Here is a 14,192-nt window from a genome sequence, read left to right on the forward strand (position 1 = left end):
GTCTTTTGAGTCATTTGAATAAGATTTTCTTCTTCTTTAATAATATAGTTGGATTAGGATACATATATCACCAAAAGGAAACAAAAGGTTCAGTTTAATGATGTTGACCTAAATGAGATCGTTTAATATTAACAAAATTATCTAGATGGTATTAAAATGTCTTACTCACAAGACATCTGCAGTATGTGTTTGGGATTCGCAGTCTGCATACCAGTCATAACAAATCAGAGAGGACAGAGGCAGCCAACTTATTCCTCTCCAGTCAACATTATTCTTTTGCTAGACAGGTAATTGAACATTCGTTCTATTTAGAAAATATAGTTCTAGAAATAGAATAGAACAAATTTCATAGGAAATACTTTTGGTTTCTGTTTGCTTATTTTTGGATAATGATGAAAATGTGTGTGTGTGTGTGTGTGTGTGTGTGTGTGTGTGTATGTATGTTTGCTTCAGTGCTGTTTACCTTGCCATTGTAGCCCCTGTTTCCTTCTCATGCTGTAAGGACTTAACTCTCATACCTCCCTTACACCCCTTCCCCCCAACAGAGAATGATCGTTGGTTTGTGTTTGTTTTTGTCTTTTTGGCCTTTTTGATAGGAACCATGCTACCTGTTTTCTGTGTGGTGGAGCATTATGAAAATTCCATTGAATATGATTGTAAGGAGGAGCACGCAGAGTTTGTGTTGGTAAGAAAGGACATGCTTTTCAACCAACTGATAGAAATGGCATTGCTGTCTCTTGGATATTCTCACAGCTCTGCTGCCCAAGCCAAAGGTAAATAATATATCTATGCAATTGGAGGGGAAAAAAGCCTGTTTTTTTAATGTGTACTTTATGGAAGAAACATAGGACATTTTTCTTCTTAGACATGCATTTGAGGTGGGCTTATATTTTTCTTAGTCTGCGACTTTAAAAAATTGGCTTAATTCATTTTGGTTTAGTTAACACACATTTTGCTCATGTGGAATGTTGAGGTAGATTTTTTTTTTAAATTGCTTCAACTGAATCATTAGTATGCTTATTGACCTTAATAATCTGCTCCACTGAGGATCCACAAGGAAGTGTCGAGCATATTTGAGCAGATGGACTGTTGAGAGTCAATTTGCATTTATGACTGAATATCTAGTTCTGTTTCTTTTATTCTGTTTCTGATGGTTTTATGGGCTGTAAAGTATTTTTCAGTGCTGGTTCCCATTGCAGTAGGGATTCTTATCTAAATTGTAAAGCCATTTAGAACTGGTTCAGTTCTGTAATATTAGAACTTTCTGTAAGTTGGGAAAAATATGACTTTTTATATACATTTTCTTCATGGGCTTTAATTTACAGAGGTTTAAAAAAAACCTAGTATTATGTCTTTTATAATCTTGAAAGCTAAAAGGTAAATACCTTTGGATTAAAATGAGCCAGGTAGGAATCGTAGTATTGTTGGGGGAGGGGGGGCTTGAGGAGGAGGCAGAGGTTAGTGAGGGGAAGTAGGGAAAGGTCCCAGTACGATTTTTTGCCTAAAGGGTTAATGAGTCTACAATTTCTTCTCTGTCTGGTATAGGGCTAATACAAGTTGGAAAGTGGAATCCCGTTCCACTGTCCTATGTGACAGATGCCCCTGATGCTACCGTTGCAGACATGCTGCAAGATGTGTATCATGTGGTGACATTGAAAATCCAGTTACACAGGTGAGTCCTGAGACAGCAGGCAGGAGGTGAGAGAGGAACCCTGCCTCCTTAGTCCTTTGTGGCTATGCAGCTTCAACATGAAATCTGGCCTGGTTTTTAGAAAGTTTAAGTCCAAATTAATCTTGTCCTACTGTTCTCTAACTTACACTGTTAAAGAGAACTTTTCCCCTCTTCTTCGTCTAGCTTTTAATTGATTGGTTTCTGTAGGTATCATATTGCAACTCTGCTGCATTTAGTCAATTAAATGATGCATTACAAGAAGGCATTTTACATAAAGTTTACTTAAGAGAAAAATATTTTTGCATATCATGAACAGTGCCATCTGTGTACATTTTGTGATAGAATGACTTCTTCACTATGACTACATTCTTCTTATTTTTTAAGTCACGTGAACAGCAATGAATGGAAAATAGTTAATATATTAATGCTTTTCCTGATCGGTCATGAGAAAGCATTACACCTTAAATTGTCTTACCAAGCGCATCAGAGCAGAAAGGTAGAAGTAACATGAAAAAATAGTCGCCACATGCAGCTGATGTATAATTCATGCATCAATACAGCAGATGTGTTGTATAAAGTAATTAACTAATCGGAACAATCAGGAGACCGAGAGCAATCTCCAGATGCATCTGCTTGATGCGCAAAATGAAATCTGTCTGTCTTAAAGGAATGTTCTGCAGCAGGATGCAATCTTGTAATAATCCCCTTTCTAATCTATGTCTCAAATAGTTGCCCTAAACTAGAAGACTTGCCTCCTGAACAATGGTCTCACACAACCGTAAGAAATGCTCTGAAGGACTTACTGAAGGATATGAACCAGAGTTCATTGGCCAAGGAGTGTCCCCTTTCCCAGGTACTTAGCCTAGCATGTGATCAATAATGAAACGCTTTATAGAGGCAGCCCCCATTGGAGAAGGGATATTGCTACATTCTAAAAGCAACTGGTATCAGAAATGGAATTGGCCAAAATTGTAAATGGGTTTGACCGCTTGGCGCTCTTTTTAAATATACTTGATTCATTTTGCCTATAACTTGTATGATATTTTCCCTGGGGGAAATTTAAAGGAAAATGGTGAAAATTCAGTTCAGGAAAAGACCATTCCAATGAGCTTGCTTTTCCATTTTTAAGCATTTTAGTCAGGCTTTTTTTTCCCCCATAGTAGTAAAGAGGTTCTCATTGTTGTGAAAGGGTCACTAAATTTAGATGATTGTTTAAGTAACTTTTGTTAGTTTTAAATGTAGCTTACAAAATAAGATCATCTAGGAATGTTAACAAGTCAATAAGAATCAGATTCTAAGCTACAATGAAAAGAAATGTCCTTTATTGTTAGAACTAGAAGAAAACAAAATAATCTAATAGAAAGAAAACCTTTCTATTACCTACTCATGGCTAAGGATTGAATACTTACATTCCTTTAGATTTAATTTTTTTTTACTCATTTTGGGGGCATTTATTTAAGTTTCCTTGAAGTATATAACTGTACTTTTCTCTGTGAAATGATGTCCAATGGTCCGGAACTTTAAGGGGAGGCCCAGATTTATTGTTTTATTGTAATTTTTAAACACGAATTTTGCTAGGGATAACTGAAACTACCAAAAGAAATTCTGTTGCAATTTACTGCTTATAATGGATAAAAGAAAGAGAATTGCTTTTGATAATGAAGTTTACTCCCTTTTTTCAGAGTTCATATATGTCTTGCTATAATGGGATTCTTTATGTCCATGCTATAGGGCCATATAGTAAGCATGTATGTCATAACAAGGTCCTTTAGGTGCATAAACATTTCAATAGCTTCTAGAACAGATATAAATGATTCTGAATTCCTTTTTTTTATGCACTAGCTTATGCTATGTTGGTGTACTTATTGTATTCTTGCAAAATTTAACATTTTACCATTATTAAGATTTTAAAAGCAAGTTTTGTAAAGGTTTTTGAAAAGTCTTTATAAATTGAATTGGCATACAGTTCTGTGTCTCTGGAATAATCATTTATAGAATTGGAAATTGATAATAATAATAATTCCCTCTATTCCATCTGTTTAGTTGTCTGATAGGTGCCTAGGAAGTAAGCTTGTGTGATTTAGCATTTGTTCAACCCTGGTCCCATCAGTTTTGCCAGCACAAAGAGAACATGACAGAATGAATTGCAAATGAATGCTCAAATTTTTGACTCTTAGTATATTATCTTAATGTGTGTGGTGGCTGCATGTTTAGTGCATGCATGCTGTATTTGATAAATCCCATAATTAAAATGTTGATACATTTCTTAGCCATATTTCATAGTTTTTAGTTACAATTTCACCAAAAGTCTCCTTCTCTTCTATCCTCCCCCCTCAAATTTTAGAGGAGGAAGCTAGTTATTTTATGAACATTGAGCAGTTACCAGTCAGGTTGGTGGCAAATCGGGCAGTATTTGGCACATTCACATAGGAAATTCAGTTTTGTGAACAATTCCAGAAGGTACCTTCACCTTGACTACTGAAATTTGAAAGTGAAAAATGATCTGAAAGGTTTTCTTAGGCTCAAAGCTGAGGAAGCATGTACAAGCTAAAAGAAATGTCTAGAATTCTTAAGTTTTTCAGCCAGGTCATGGTTGCAGTCTCTCACCTGCAGTTTTCTGGAGAAATGTATTGAAGTACCTTTCATATGTTGGCAAGGAGAATGTTGAGCTAGTCCTTGAGTGGTCTCAAAGGCAAACCATTGTTCTACCTACAACACGCTGAGTTAGGATTTAGTAATTACAAGGGTGATGTTAAATGTTATATTGGGAAATGAAGGAAGTGCAATCAAGTATTAGAAGAAGAAAAAGAATAACAAGTAAAACTGTTGTATGTTCTTGTGTTCCTGCATATTACTGTGTGAATGATTTTGGTGGTCTCATGTAAAGGTTGCATTTGACGACTGTGGCATTCTGGAGACCTTCTGCATTGAAACCAGGGCATTTGTTTCAATTTCATTGAGAACTTTGGGCTACATATTTGCTTTTGTCTTTTGAGAAAATTACACACAGATCATCAGTGGCAGCAATTCAAAGTCAGGTTAGAATTAAATTGGGTTGGCTTTTCAAATATGCCATTTGAGATGTGGGGACACAGTGTATATGGATGTCCTCCAAATTTGAAGGGACAATTACTTTTTTTCTAGGTGTCTGAAGCTCTACATTCAGATCTCTTTCAGTTCATTTTTCCAGCATCTCATTTTTCTTATTCCCTCCATGTTCTGCGACAGTTTTACTCCATGTAGAAAAAAGCATCCCAGAACATTTTAATGGTGGGCACTTCCTACCACCCTATTTTTCCATTCTTTCTTTCCTTTTCATCCTCTCTATGTCTTTTGGTCAAGGAAAAGGAATTCCAAATCTTCAAAGGTTTTTTGTTTTTGTTTTTTTTTACCCTGAACCAATTCTTTTTTTCCCCTTATGGTTGGAATTTATTGAAAAGGGTATGATAGTGAAAGTCTGTTTCTTAGTCTGAGTCCTGTGTGTGATTTGAGCATATTTGCAGTGAAAGCATATTGATAAAGTCCTAACATCAAAACCCATCAGATTTTTTTCAGTGAGGCAATTGGGGTTAAATGACTTGCCCAGGGTCACACAGCTAGTAAGTGTTAAGTGTCTGAGGCTGGATTTGAACTCAGGTAATCCTGACTCCAGGGTCAGTGCTCTATCCACTGTGCTACCTAACTGCCTAAGACCCATCAGATTTTGAGATGTCAAATGACATGTCTTGCCCATGTGTGATGTTGTTGGAAAGGATAAATCATAGAATTTCAGAGTTAGAAATAGCCTCAGAGGTGATTTTGTCCAATCTGTATCTGCAAGAATCTCTTCTCCAACTCTTGATAAGGGATCATCCAGCATTTGCTTGAAGACCTCCAGGGGAGGGAGAAGAAACCTCTTCCTGACTTAGGAAATGATGAACATAAAGACCTGGAAGGAATTTGGTGGCCATGAAATCCAACCCCCTAACCTCCCTCCACTCTAGAAATGAGCAAACTGAGGTCCAGAGAATTTCCCTGACTAGCCTAAAGTCATATGGGTGCTTGTTGTTTCTAGCTCTGCCCTCTGGGACTAAGTGGAAGTCAAACCCCACTTTGTTGATAACCCCTCACATAATTGACAAAAGGTATTATGATTCCCCTTGCTTAGATCTTAAAAGAAAAACCAAACCACATTTTTTTCTTACATTCATATTACTGAAGAGAAGATTCTAGCATTGTTTGAATTCAAAAACACAATGAAGCTTTATTATGTTGCTTTAAGAAACCAGAATCCAGCCAATATCAGATTAGCTACAGAGAGCCAACCAGGAACGTTCCCATGAGCCTAAAGGGTACTGGGCAGATTTTCCAGTGTGTGGAAGTTGGATGCCACTCCTTTGCCCCCACTGCCATCTCATTAAATTATAATTTTTACTATTCCATTAATCAAGTAATTAGGATTGTGGGGTAAATACACTTTTTCATAGAGCAGTAGTGAGTTTTATTGTGGTTGGGCAAATGATCTCTCTGATAGTTATTTTTATAATGATATATTCCTATCTGACTTGATGACTACATTTTTTTTTTTTAGTGAGGCAATTGGGGTTAAGTGACTTGCCCATGGTCACACAGCTAGTAAGTGTTAAGTGTCTGAGGCCGGATTTGAACTCAGGTACTCCTGACTCCAGGGCCGGTGCTCTATCCACTGCGCCATCTAGCTGCCCCGAGAACTCTTTTTTTTTTTTTTTTCCGGGGCAATGGGGGTTAAGTGACTTGCCCAGGGTCACACAGTTAGTAAGTGTCAAGTGTCTGAGGCCAGATTTGAACTCAGGTACTCCTGAATCCAGGGCTGGTGCTTTATCCACTGCGCCACCTAGTCTCCTGATAACTAAATTTTAATATAGATGACTTATCCTCATAGCTCCTGAACAAATGCCCAGTTCCTCTATAGGTAATCTTAACTGTAGTTGACTCTGTTTATTCCTTGGGTTCCAAATCCTTGATATAAACTTAAAAACCATTCTTATAGATTTGCTTTTATTGAAGTATCATTTTATAGTGGATAGAGTGCTAGACTTGGAGTCTGGAAGACTTGAGTTCAAATTCCATCTCAGATGCTCATTAGCTGTGTGACTCTGAGCAAGTCACTTATCCTGTCTGCCTCAGTTATCTCAAATGCAAAATGATTAATATAATAATACCTACCTCACAGTGTTTTGGCAAGGATCAAATGAAATAATATATAGTTCTTTGAGAAGCTTAAAGTGCTACATGAATGTTTACTTTCATTATAACCATCATTATTTTATTAGCTATGGAGGAATTATGGAAAGACATAGATAAGAATTTCTCATGATGACGATGTGTGTGTATGTTTGTCAGAAATGTTATTTGTATCTGGGAGAAGACACCCATACCAGTGAATCACAGTTCCTCTAAAATAATTTGTGCGTGTCAACTTTTATATAGAAATATTTTCACTATTTATAATAAATGTTAAGTTTAGCCACATTATTTGACCTAATCACTTTTTAATGAATAATGCCAAAATACTTTCTATATTTCCCATGGCAGATCAGCCAAAATGAAATGAAACATGAAGCACCATGTAAAGCATTTTGGTTTTGATTTTTAAAAAACTAAGCTACAATAAACAGTTGTTCTACATGGGATTTAGTATTGGGTAAGCATCAAATTTTTGTGGATACATAAGCTTAGAATTCTGTCCTTAGCTAACTAGCATGAGAGAGGAGGAATACACTAGTTTGTTTTTGGAAAAGAAGGCATGAGAGGCTAATAAATAATGAAAAGAAAACAAGTTTTGTGTTCAAAGGACTAAAGTCTGAGTCCTATCTCTGGCATTACTAAGTGAGCGATCTTGCCATGGTCACTTTAGTTGTCACTGGATTTCCTTGTTTTTAAAATGGGAATGACCAATTTTGTGCATTTTACTTGCCCCACCTAGTTGGTATGCAAGTGATTTATAAATTTAAAGCATTCTGTACATGTGGATTCACTATATTATTAAGCAATAGTAGTATAGTGGATAGAGTCAGGGCCTGGAATCAAAAAGACCTTAGTTCAAAACTGTCTGCAGGTACTCACTAGCTATGTGGCCGTGGGCAAGTCACTTAACCTATCTGCCTCAGTTTCCTCATCTGTAAAATGAAGATACTAATAGCACCTACATTCCAGGGTTGTTGTGAGGATCAAATGAGATAATAATTGTAAAACACTTCACACAGTGCTTTACACTTACACATAGTAAGTGCCACGTAAATGCTAGCTATTATTACCTATCATGAGAGTTTTGAAAATACACCTTTCTTTTCTTTTCTCTTTTGACAAACTTTTTTTCTTTTTATTTTTAAGTGAGGCAATTGGGGAAGGGGAGCCCACCCCTTCTTTTTTTTTTTTTTGAGAGGCAATGGGGGTTAAGTGACTTCCCTAGGGTCACACAGCTAGTGTTAAGTGTTTGAGGCCGGCTTTGAACTCGGGTCCTACTGAATCCAGGGCCAGCGCTTTATCCACTGCACCACCTAGCTGCCCCTAAACTTCTTTTCTTAAAGAAAAATTCTATTGTTCCTTATGATGTGAAATGGAAACATTTAGTTTTGGTGAAGTTTTCATTTAAAATTTTAGAAAGTTTGAGTGTTGACACTTCATGGTTACATATTATATAAAAGCATACGACAACAAGTATTCTAGAAACTGTTACATACATCTAAACATGGCTAACATATAATATATGTATACGTATATAGCAATGATATATTAAAATACTCTTATTTATCTTTGATGATAGAACGTCCTTTGTATTCTCTTTATGAGTCAATTAAATCACTTGCTTAAAAACTAAGCCAAATTTGTCAGGAAGGCTATAAAATTGCATAGAGATGAGCAAAAATCACAGTACTTTATAATACTTTCCTCTTAGATATTTGATTTGCAAAATTTTAGTGCAAATATAACTGTGCTAGGCAAGTTGTTAACCACAGAGAGAATGTAAATGATTAGGTGACTGTTTTTTGGGCACTTGAGTAGATCCATGCCACCTTCATTTTCGAGGGAAAATTCTCTCAAAATTAATTTGTCAGTAGCATCTCTTTCATTTACAAAGGGTGTCTAATGTATAAAAAAAATTCTACTTTAATTTTTTGTATTTTGCTGAGTATAAATTAGAAGAAATTACTTTCTGAATTTTCCTTTCCTTGAGAATATTTACTTTATTCCTTAAAATGAAAGTATCATGTATTTTATATGAATTTAAAGACAAATATTAGAAGCTGATTCTTGAATATAATAAAAAATAATGGAGGGATCAAGTTTTGCTTTATTAAGATTATCGCCCAAAATGACAGTTTTCAACAAATCTATAAATTTTTTCCTATTTAATTTCATGGTAAGCTAAAACACGCTCCTTAAAGTTATAAGAAAAACATAAATATTAACATATCATGAATAGAATGATCACCATATAGTTATGGCCCATTCCTACAAATGCCTCCTTTTCTCTGGTATTCTACCTCCACCACTGTGGAAACCCTAAATATCATGAGAAGCATTGTCAAACCAAAAGAAAAATAAATCTTGTAGACTTGAGAGAAACTCAGGGTCAGAAGCAGAGGAAGAGAAGCTTGTTCTTCCTTTAAAAAAACAAAACAAAACAAAACAGGAGACAGATGAGAAAAGCTACTTATATGCTGGGCCTGGGTCCTAAAATATCTTTTCAAAGTATCTAAATGTTCTTCCTCCTGTCCCTCATGTACCTGAACTCAGTATCCAGAACTCCTGCTAATACTATTAGTCCTGTAATCTAGCTAGATTGTGGGTTAAATAGATTTTTTTGTGTGATGGCCTGGGAACCTTACCACCATTAATCCCACTGGAGCTCAGAATGAATTTTCCCATACAAACAAAAGGCCAGTTTACTATCATTAGGACATAGCATATTGGTAAGTAGCAGACTCCACATATACCTGAACACTTGCCAATTATACTGAATGTTGTTACTTCTCTACTGGTAATAATTACTTTTCTTAACCCTTAATTCCCAGGAAACAAAAATCCCTGTAACTTAAAGAAAAACACAGAATTCATTTAAAAGAAGTTGAATGTGTAGTGTATTGTAATAACTCTTTAGATTTATATGTTACTCTCTTTGCTCAGACTATGGTTTTTATCATTTTCAATTGTTTTGAATCTTCTTATAGGATTTTTTTTTCTAACAAGGCATTTATTTGACTAGTTGCTTTAAATTTTCTTTTTTTTTCCTTTCTTGGCTTCTTTCTTTCCTTCTTTCTTTCTTTCTCTCTCTGTCTCCCTTCTTTCCTTCCTTCCTTCCTTCCTTCCTTCCTTCCTTCCTTCCTTCCTTCCTTCCTTCCTTCCTTCCTTCCTTCCTTCCTCCCTCCCTCCCTCCCTCCCTCCCTCCCTTCTTTCCTTTCTTCCTTCCTTCTTTCTTTCCTTTGGGAGAGGAAAAGACTCATCCTGACTTCTCATCAAAGTAATATTAAATTGTTACCATTCTGTTGCTAATCTGGTAATCTAGATCGGGGAGATTGACTTCGGAGGGGTAAACAGAAACTTTAATTTATAAAATCCCAGAGGTTTGGCTATGGTTTGTCATGACAATCAGCTCTCTTCTTACCCCTCAAAAGGCACAATAATAAAATAATAACTAATCACCTTTATATAGTGGTTTTAAAGGGATTGTCTCACAACAGCTTCATAAAATAGGTAGTATCCAGGATCCCATATCATACTATAGGACACCCTAATGAATCAGAAGCGAGTCATTTTTTGCTAAAATATAAATAAACAAAAAGCCCCTCTTAGACATGGAATTAATATCTTGACCCCCCCCCCAAAAAAAAAAGCTAGTTTCTTTATTTCAAAGAAGAAAATCTTATCTATTAACATGGCCAGATCTTGTGGGTTAGGAAATATTTGGTAACTTCACTGACGAGTTTTCCATTTGATGTTTTTTACTTATCTCTTCCAAAGTATGAAATTGTGAATACTCCTGCAAAGTACTTTTCAATTCTAAGCAGACATTCCAGGTAGGTTTTTGTATGGGTTTTGATTTAAAGCCTTTCACAAACCATATCATAGCATTAACACAATTTCCACCCAATGACCATGTGAACCGAAATGATGCGTATCAGTTTTATCAGGCATTAAAATGCTTGATAGCAATTGGACCTTGTTATCATTCCCATAAATAGGACCAAGGATGGGCTTCATGGAGGGAACCTAAAAGTGGATTTCATATTTCAGGGGCTTTTCCTCTGGTGTATTGCTATGGATTTATAATTAGAGTACAACATGACTAAACTAACCCCCGCCCAACTGCATCATCAATTTAGAAGGGTCTTGTGCTCTAACTTGATTAGAGAGCTGGTAGGGCCCCATGGTATTGGTTAAGTCAGTGAGATTTCAGATCAGAGGCACATCCTCTGAAAGTACAGGGAATGAACTCGATTTTTATACAGGATGTCCCAAATGTTTTAGTGTAGTTTCAAGCCTCAGCTGCTGACAGACACTGTATATTGTTCAATGATATTCCTGTTCAGTCCTATCTGATAAAGATATGAATGGGTTTTGGTTGTTATTTTGTTTTTTTGTTTCAGGGTGGGCCTTTTATATCTGCTATTTTGTTTTGGGAATGGATGTCTGATTTTACTGGTGTCAACTCCAGGGAGGAAATTCTTACCAGTGCAGATGGGCACCTCTAACTGAACTCAGTGAGTTGCAGTGATAGGTTAAGTGAGGAGCCCAGAAAGTATTATGACAGATTCTGGAGTTAAACCCTGACCTTCCTGAGCCGGACCAACTCCCTGACCACTGAAGTAGCATTCTTTCTGCTTAAAGGTTTTACTCAATTTAAGATATATCTTAGTTTTTTGGGGGGTTAAGTGGCGCAGTGGATAAAGCCCCAGCCCTGGATTCAGGAGTACCTGAGTTCAAATCTGGCCTCAGACACTTGACACTTACTAGCTGTGTGACCCTGGGCAAGTCACTTAACTCCCATTGCCCCTCAAAAAAAAAAATGATATATCTTAGTTTTAAGTACAAGGCAACTGTTAGCTCTTAAATATATTAGGCTAAAAGAAAAAGCATTTAACTTGCAAAAAAAAGTTCTTAAAGCTTTTTTCCTTCATTTTTTAAGACAGTTGATGATTCCTTACTCTCTTATTTTAAAAAATTATTATTCTGGCAAATACATTCAATAATTTTTTTTTTTACCCACACTTGCTTTGGTTTAGATTGCAGGAGGTTTCTTTGACCTTACAATCAGTAATGCAAGGAAAATTACCACATGGTAAAAGCTGTTTTCCTAAATGCATGGAATATTGCAATTGGGGCTTAGGACTAGCTATGACTTGAGAACAAAGCTATTAAGATGACATTAAAACATTTTTCATGCCATTTAAACTGTCTTTAACACTAAATTTAATATAAGATAAAATTTAGGTGTTTTAAATAGGTTTTTGGAACCTGCCTCTCTGTACTGTATTATCAGCTTCAACTTTGTCTGGGCGTGTACTCCTTGAAGTGCTTTATTTAATGCTTGGTTTGCAAAAAAACAGAAAAAACTCCTCCCACCACCACCAAAGGGGGGGAAAAAACCTCACACAAACACATACATATATGTCTCTACATACATATATACACACACATAGATAAAGGCACAAACACTTCTTTTTTCTTCCACTGGAAGCTGGTTTATTGTAGTGTGTAAACAACAGAAGAGGGCCTTTAGCATAACATGAGAGAGCCCTTAGTTGATTTGTTCCCTGGCTTTGGAGCTCATTGCCAATTGAAGTAAGGAACGCTAGGACTGCTGGGACTTTTAAATCTAGACTTAAAAGTTATTTGTTCTGTTTAGCATTTTTAAAACGATTCTATTAGGAATTGTATGTGCTTCAGTTTTAATTTTAGCACATAATGATTGTAAAGCACCCTGGGATGCTTTCGTGAAGGGCGCTATAGCCGTAGAAGGTTGTATGGTATCATAATGTACAAGGCTGCTGGGACGGGGCTCCAGTTTCACAGTGGACAGCAAATAGAGTTGGTCAGGGACTACTTGGAGATACAGGTAGTTGGCTTCTTTGCGAATCATCTTTAATTTTCTCCTGTCATCTTTCCTAACCCCTCTCCCACTTGCCAACTCTTTCATTGTTTGACGTTTTGTAAACTATTTTCATACAGTAGTAGTTCCCAAAGAAATATTCAGCTAATTTACTATCTGCAGAGGGGATCAAGAAATAAACCAGATGATTCATCTATTCCTAACATTTTTATTCCAGTTTTAATAGCAGTTTCATTTTCATAGTGCATTCTTAGTTACATAAGAAGAGGTCATTCTATGTATTGTGCTACTAGAAAAATGGTCCCATTTTGCAAACTTTAACATCTACAGTCAGTTTCTGATCAGTCTGGAGCATTGGACAAAAACGCCAAGGAATCAAATATATTTTATTTAAAATGTTGATATTTATAGCTTGTAGTTCTTAAGAAAAAAAGATAGGTTTGAATTTTTGAAAATATAAACATGCACAAGTAATAAATGTTTGATATTAAGGGATAATTCAACCCAATTGAACAAATGATGTTGTTGTTGCTGTTGGTATTGTCATTGTCATTGTTATGCCTCTGTTCCTGGTGTTGTGATAGCTCCTGGTAGTATCAATTTAAAACAACAACAACAAAACTTCCATTCCCAAAGACCTTACCTTCTACTAGATGTTGCTTGAACTATCCTACCACATCCCCACTCAGTTTAAAAAAAGAATCATCTAGTAGATTTGCTTCTCCTCTTATGTATATGTTCACAATTTTGTCATCATTATTGTGAAATAGAAAGTGAGAGAGGAATGAGCATATTTTCAGGCCACACATGGTTGAGGAAACACTTTTCCAAAAATCCCATTCTGCAATTATGTAAGAAAAGGCATTGCAGTCTGGTAGAAAAGGGATTGGCTCCAAAGTCCAAGGAATTGGCTGCCAACTTTTGCTTTCAATACCTACCTGTCTCTCGGGCCTGGAATTCTCTCCTTTCTCCTCTTCTATCCCCTGAATTACCAGACTTCCTTCAAGTTCCAGTTAACAGCCAACCTTCTTTAAGAAGCTTCCCCAGATCAGTGTTAATGTCAGCACCTTCTCTCTGTTAGTAATTAGGGGTTTGTTCTCTCCTCCATTAGACGGTGAGCACCTTGAGAGCAGGGATTTGTGTGTGTGTGTGTGTGTGTCTGTTGGTCGTGCTCACATGTGTGGATGTGTGGTTTTTCTTTTTGGGGGGTGGGAGGATTGCAAGTTTGGGGGCCTTTCTTTGTCTCTCCAGCATTTAGCCCAGTGCCTGATACATAGTAGGTGCCCGATTAATTCTTTGTGACTTATCGACTGACCATGGCTCTGATCTTGGAGAGGAAGTTTTTGGATCTCAGCTTCTTTATTTGTAAAATGCGCAAGTTGGATTTGACCTATGAGTTTTAGTTAGTAATGAACAAAAATTACATTAAGCATTGTAGAGTAGAAAGAA

The 14,192-nt window shown here is 36.4% G+C and overlaps 1 protein-coding gene across 7 annotated transcripts in view; it reads left to right on the forward strand.

The window, feature by feature from the left end:
• Positions 1 to 14,192, forward strand: part of SATB1 (SATB homeobox 1) — a 118,327-nt gene that overhangs the window by 23,052 nt on the left and 81,083 nt on the right. For all 7 annotated transcript variants that reach the window (XM_043967296.1, XM_043967298.1, XM_043967297.1 and 4 more), the window contains 3 exons: positions 597 to 773; positions 1,546 to 1,672; positions 2,402 to 2,525. In XM_043967296.1, coding sequence (XP_043823231.1) covers positions 597 to 773; positions 1,546 to 1,672; positions 2,402 to 2,525 — 428 coding nt within the window. The remainder of the gene's footprint in view (positions 1 to 596; positions 774 to 1,545; positions 1,673 to 2,401; positions 2,526 to 14,192) is intronic.

The sequence above is a fragment of the Dromiciops gliroides genome, chromosome 5 (genome assembly GCF_019393635.1).
Source record: "Dromiciops gliroides isolate mDroGli1 chromosome 5, mDroGli1.pri, whole genome shotgun sequence".
In the NCBI taxonomy this organism is placed as follows: Eukaryota; Metazoa; Chordata; class Mammalia; order Microbiotheria; family Microbiotheriidae; genus Dromiciops; species Dromiciops gliroides.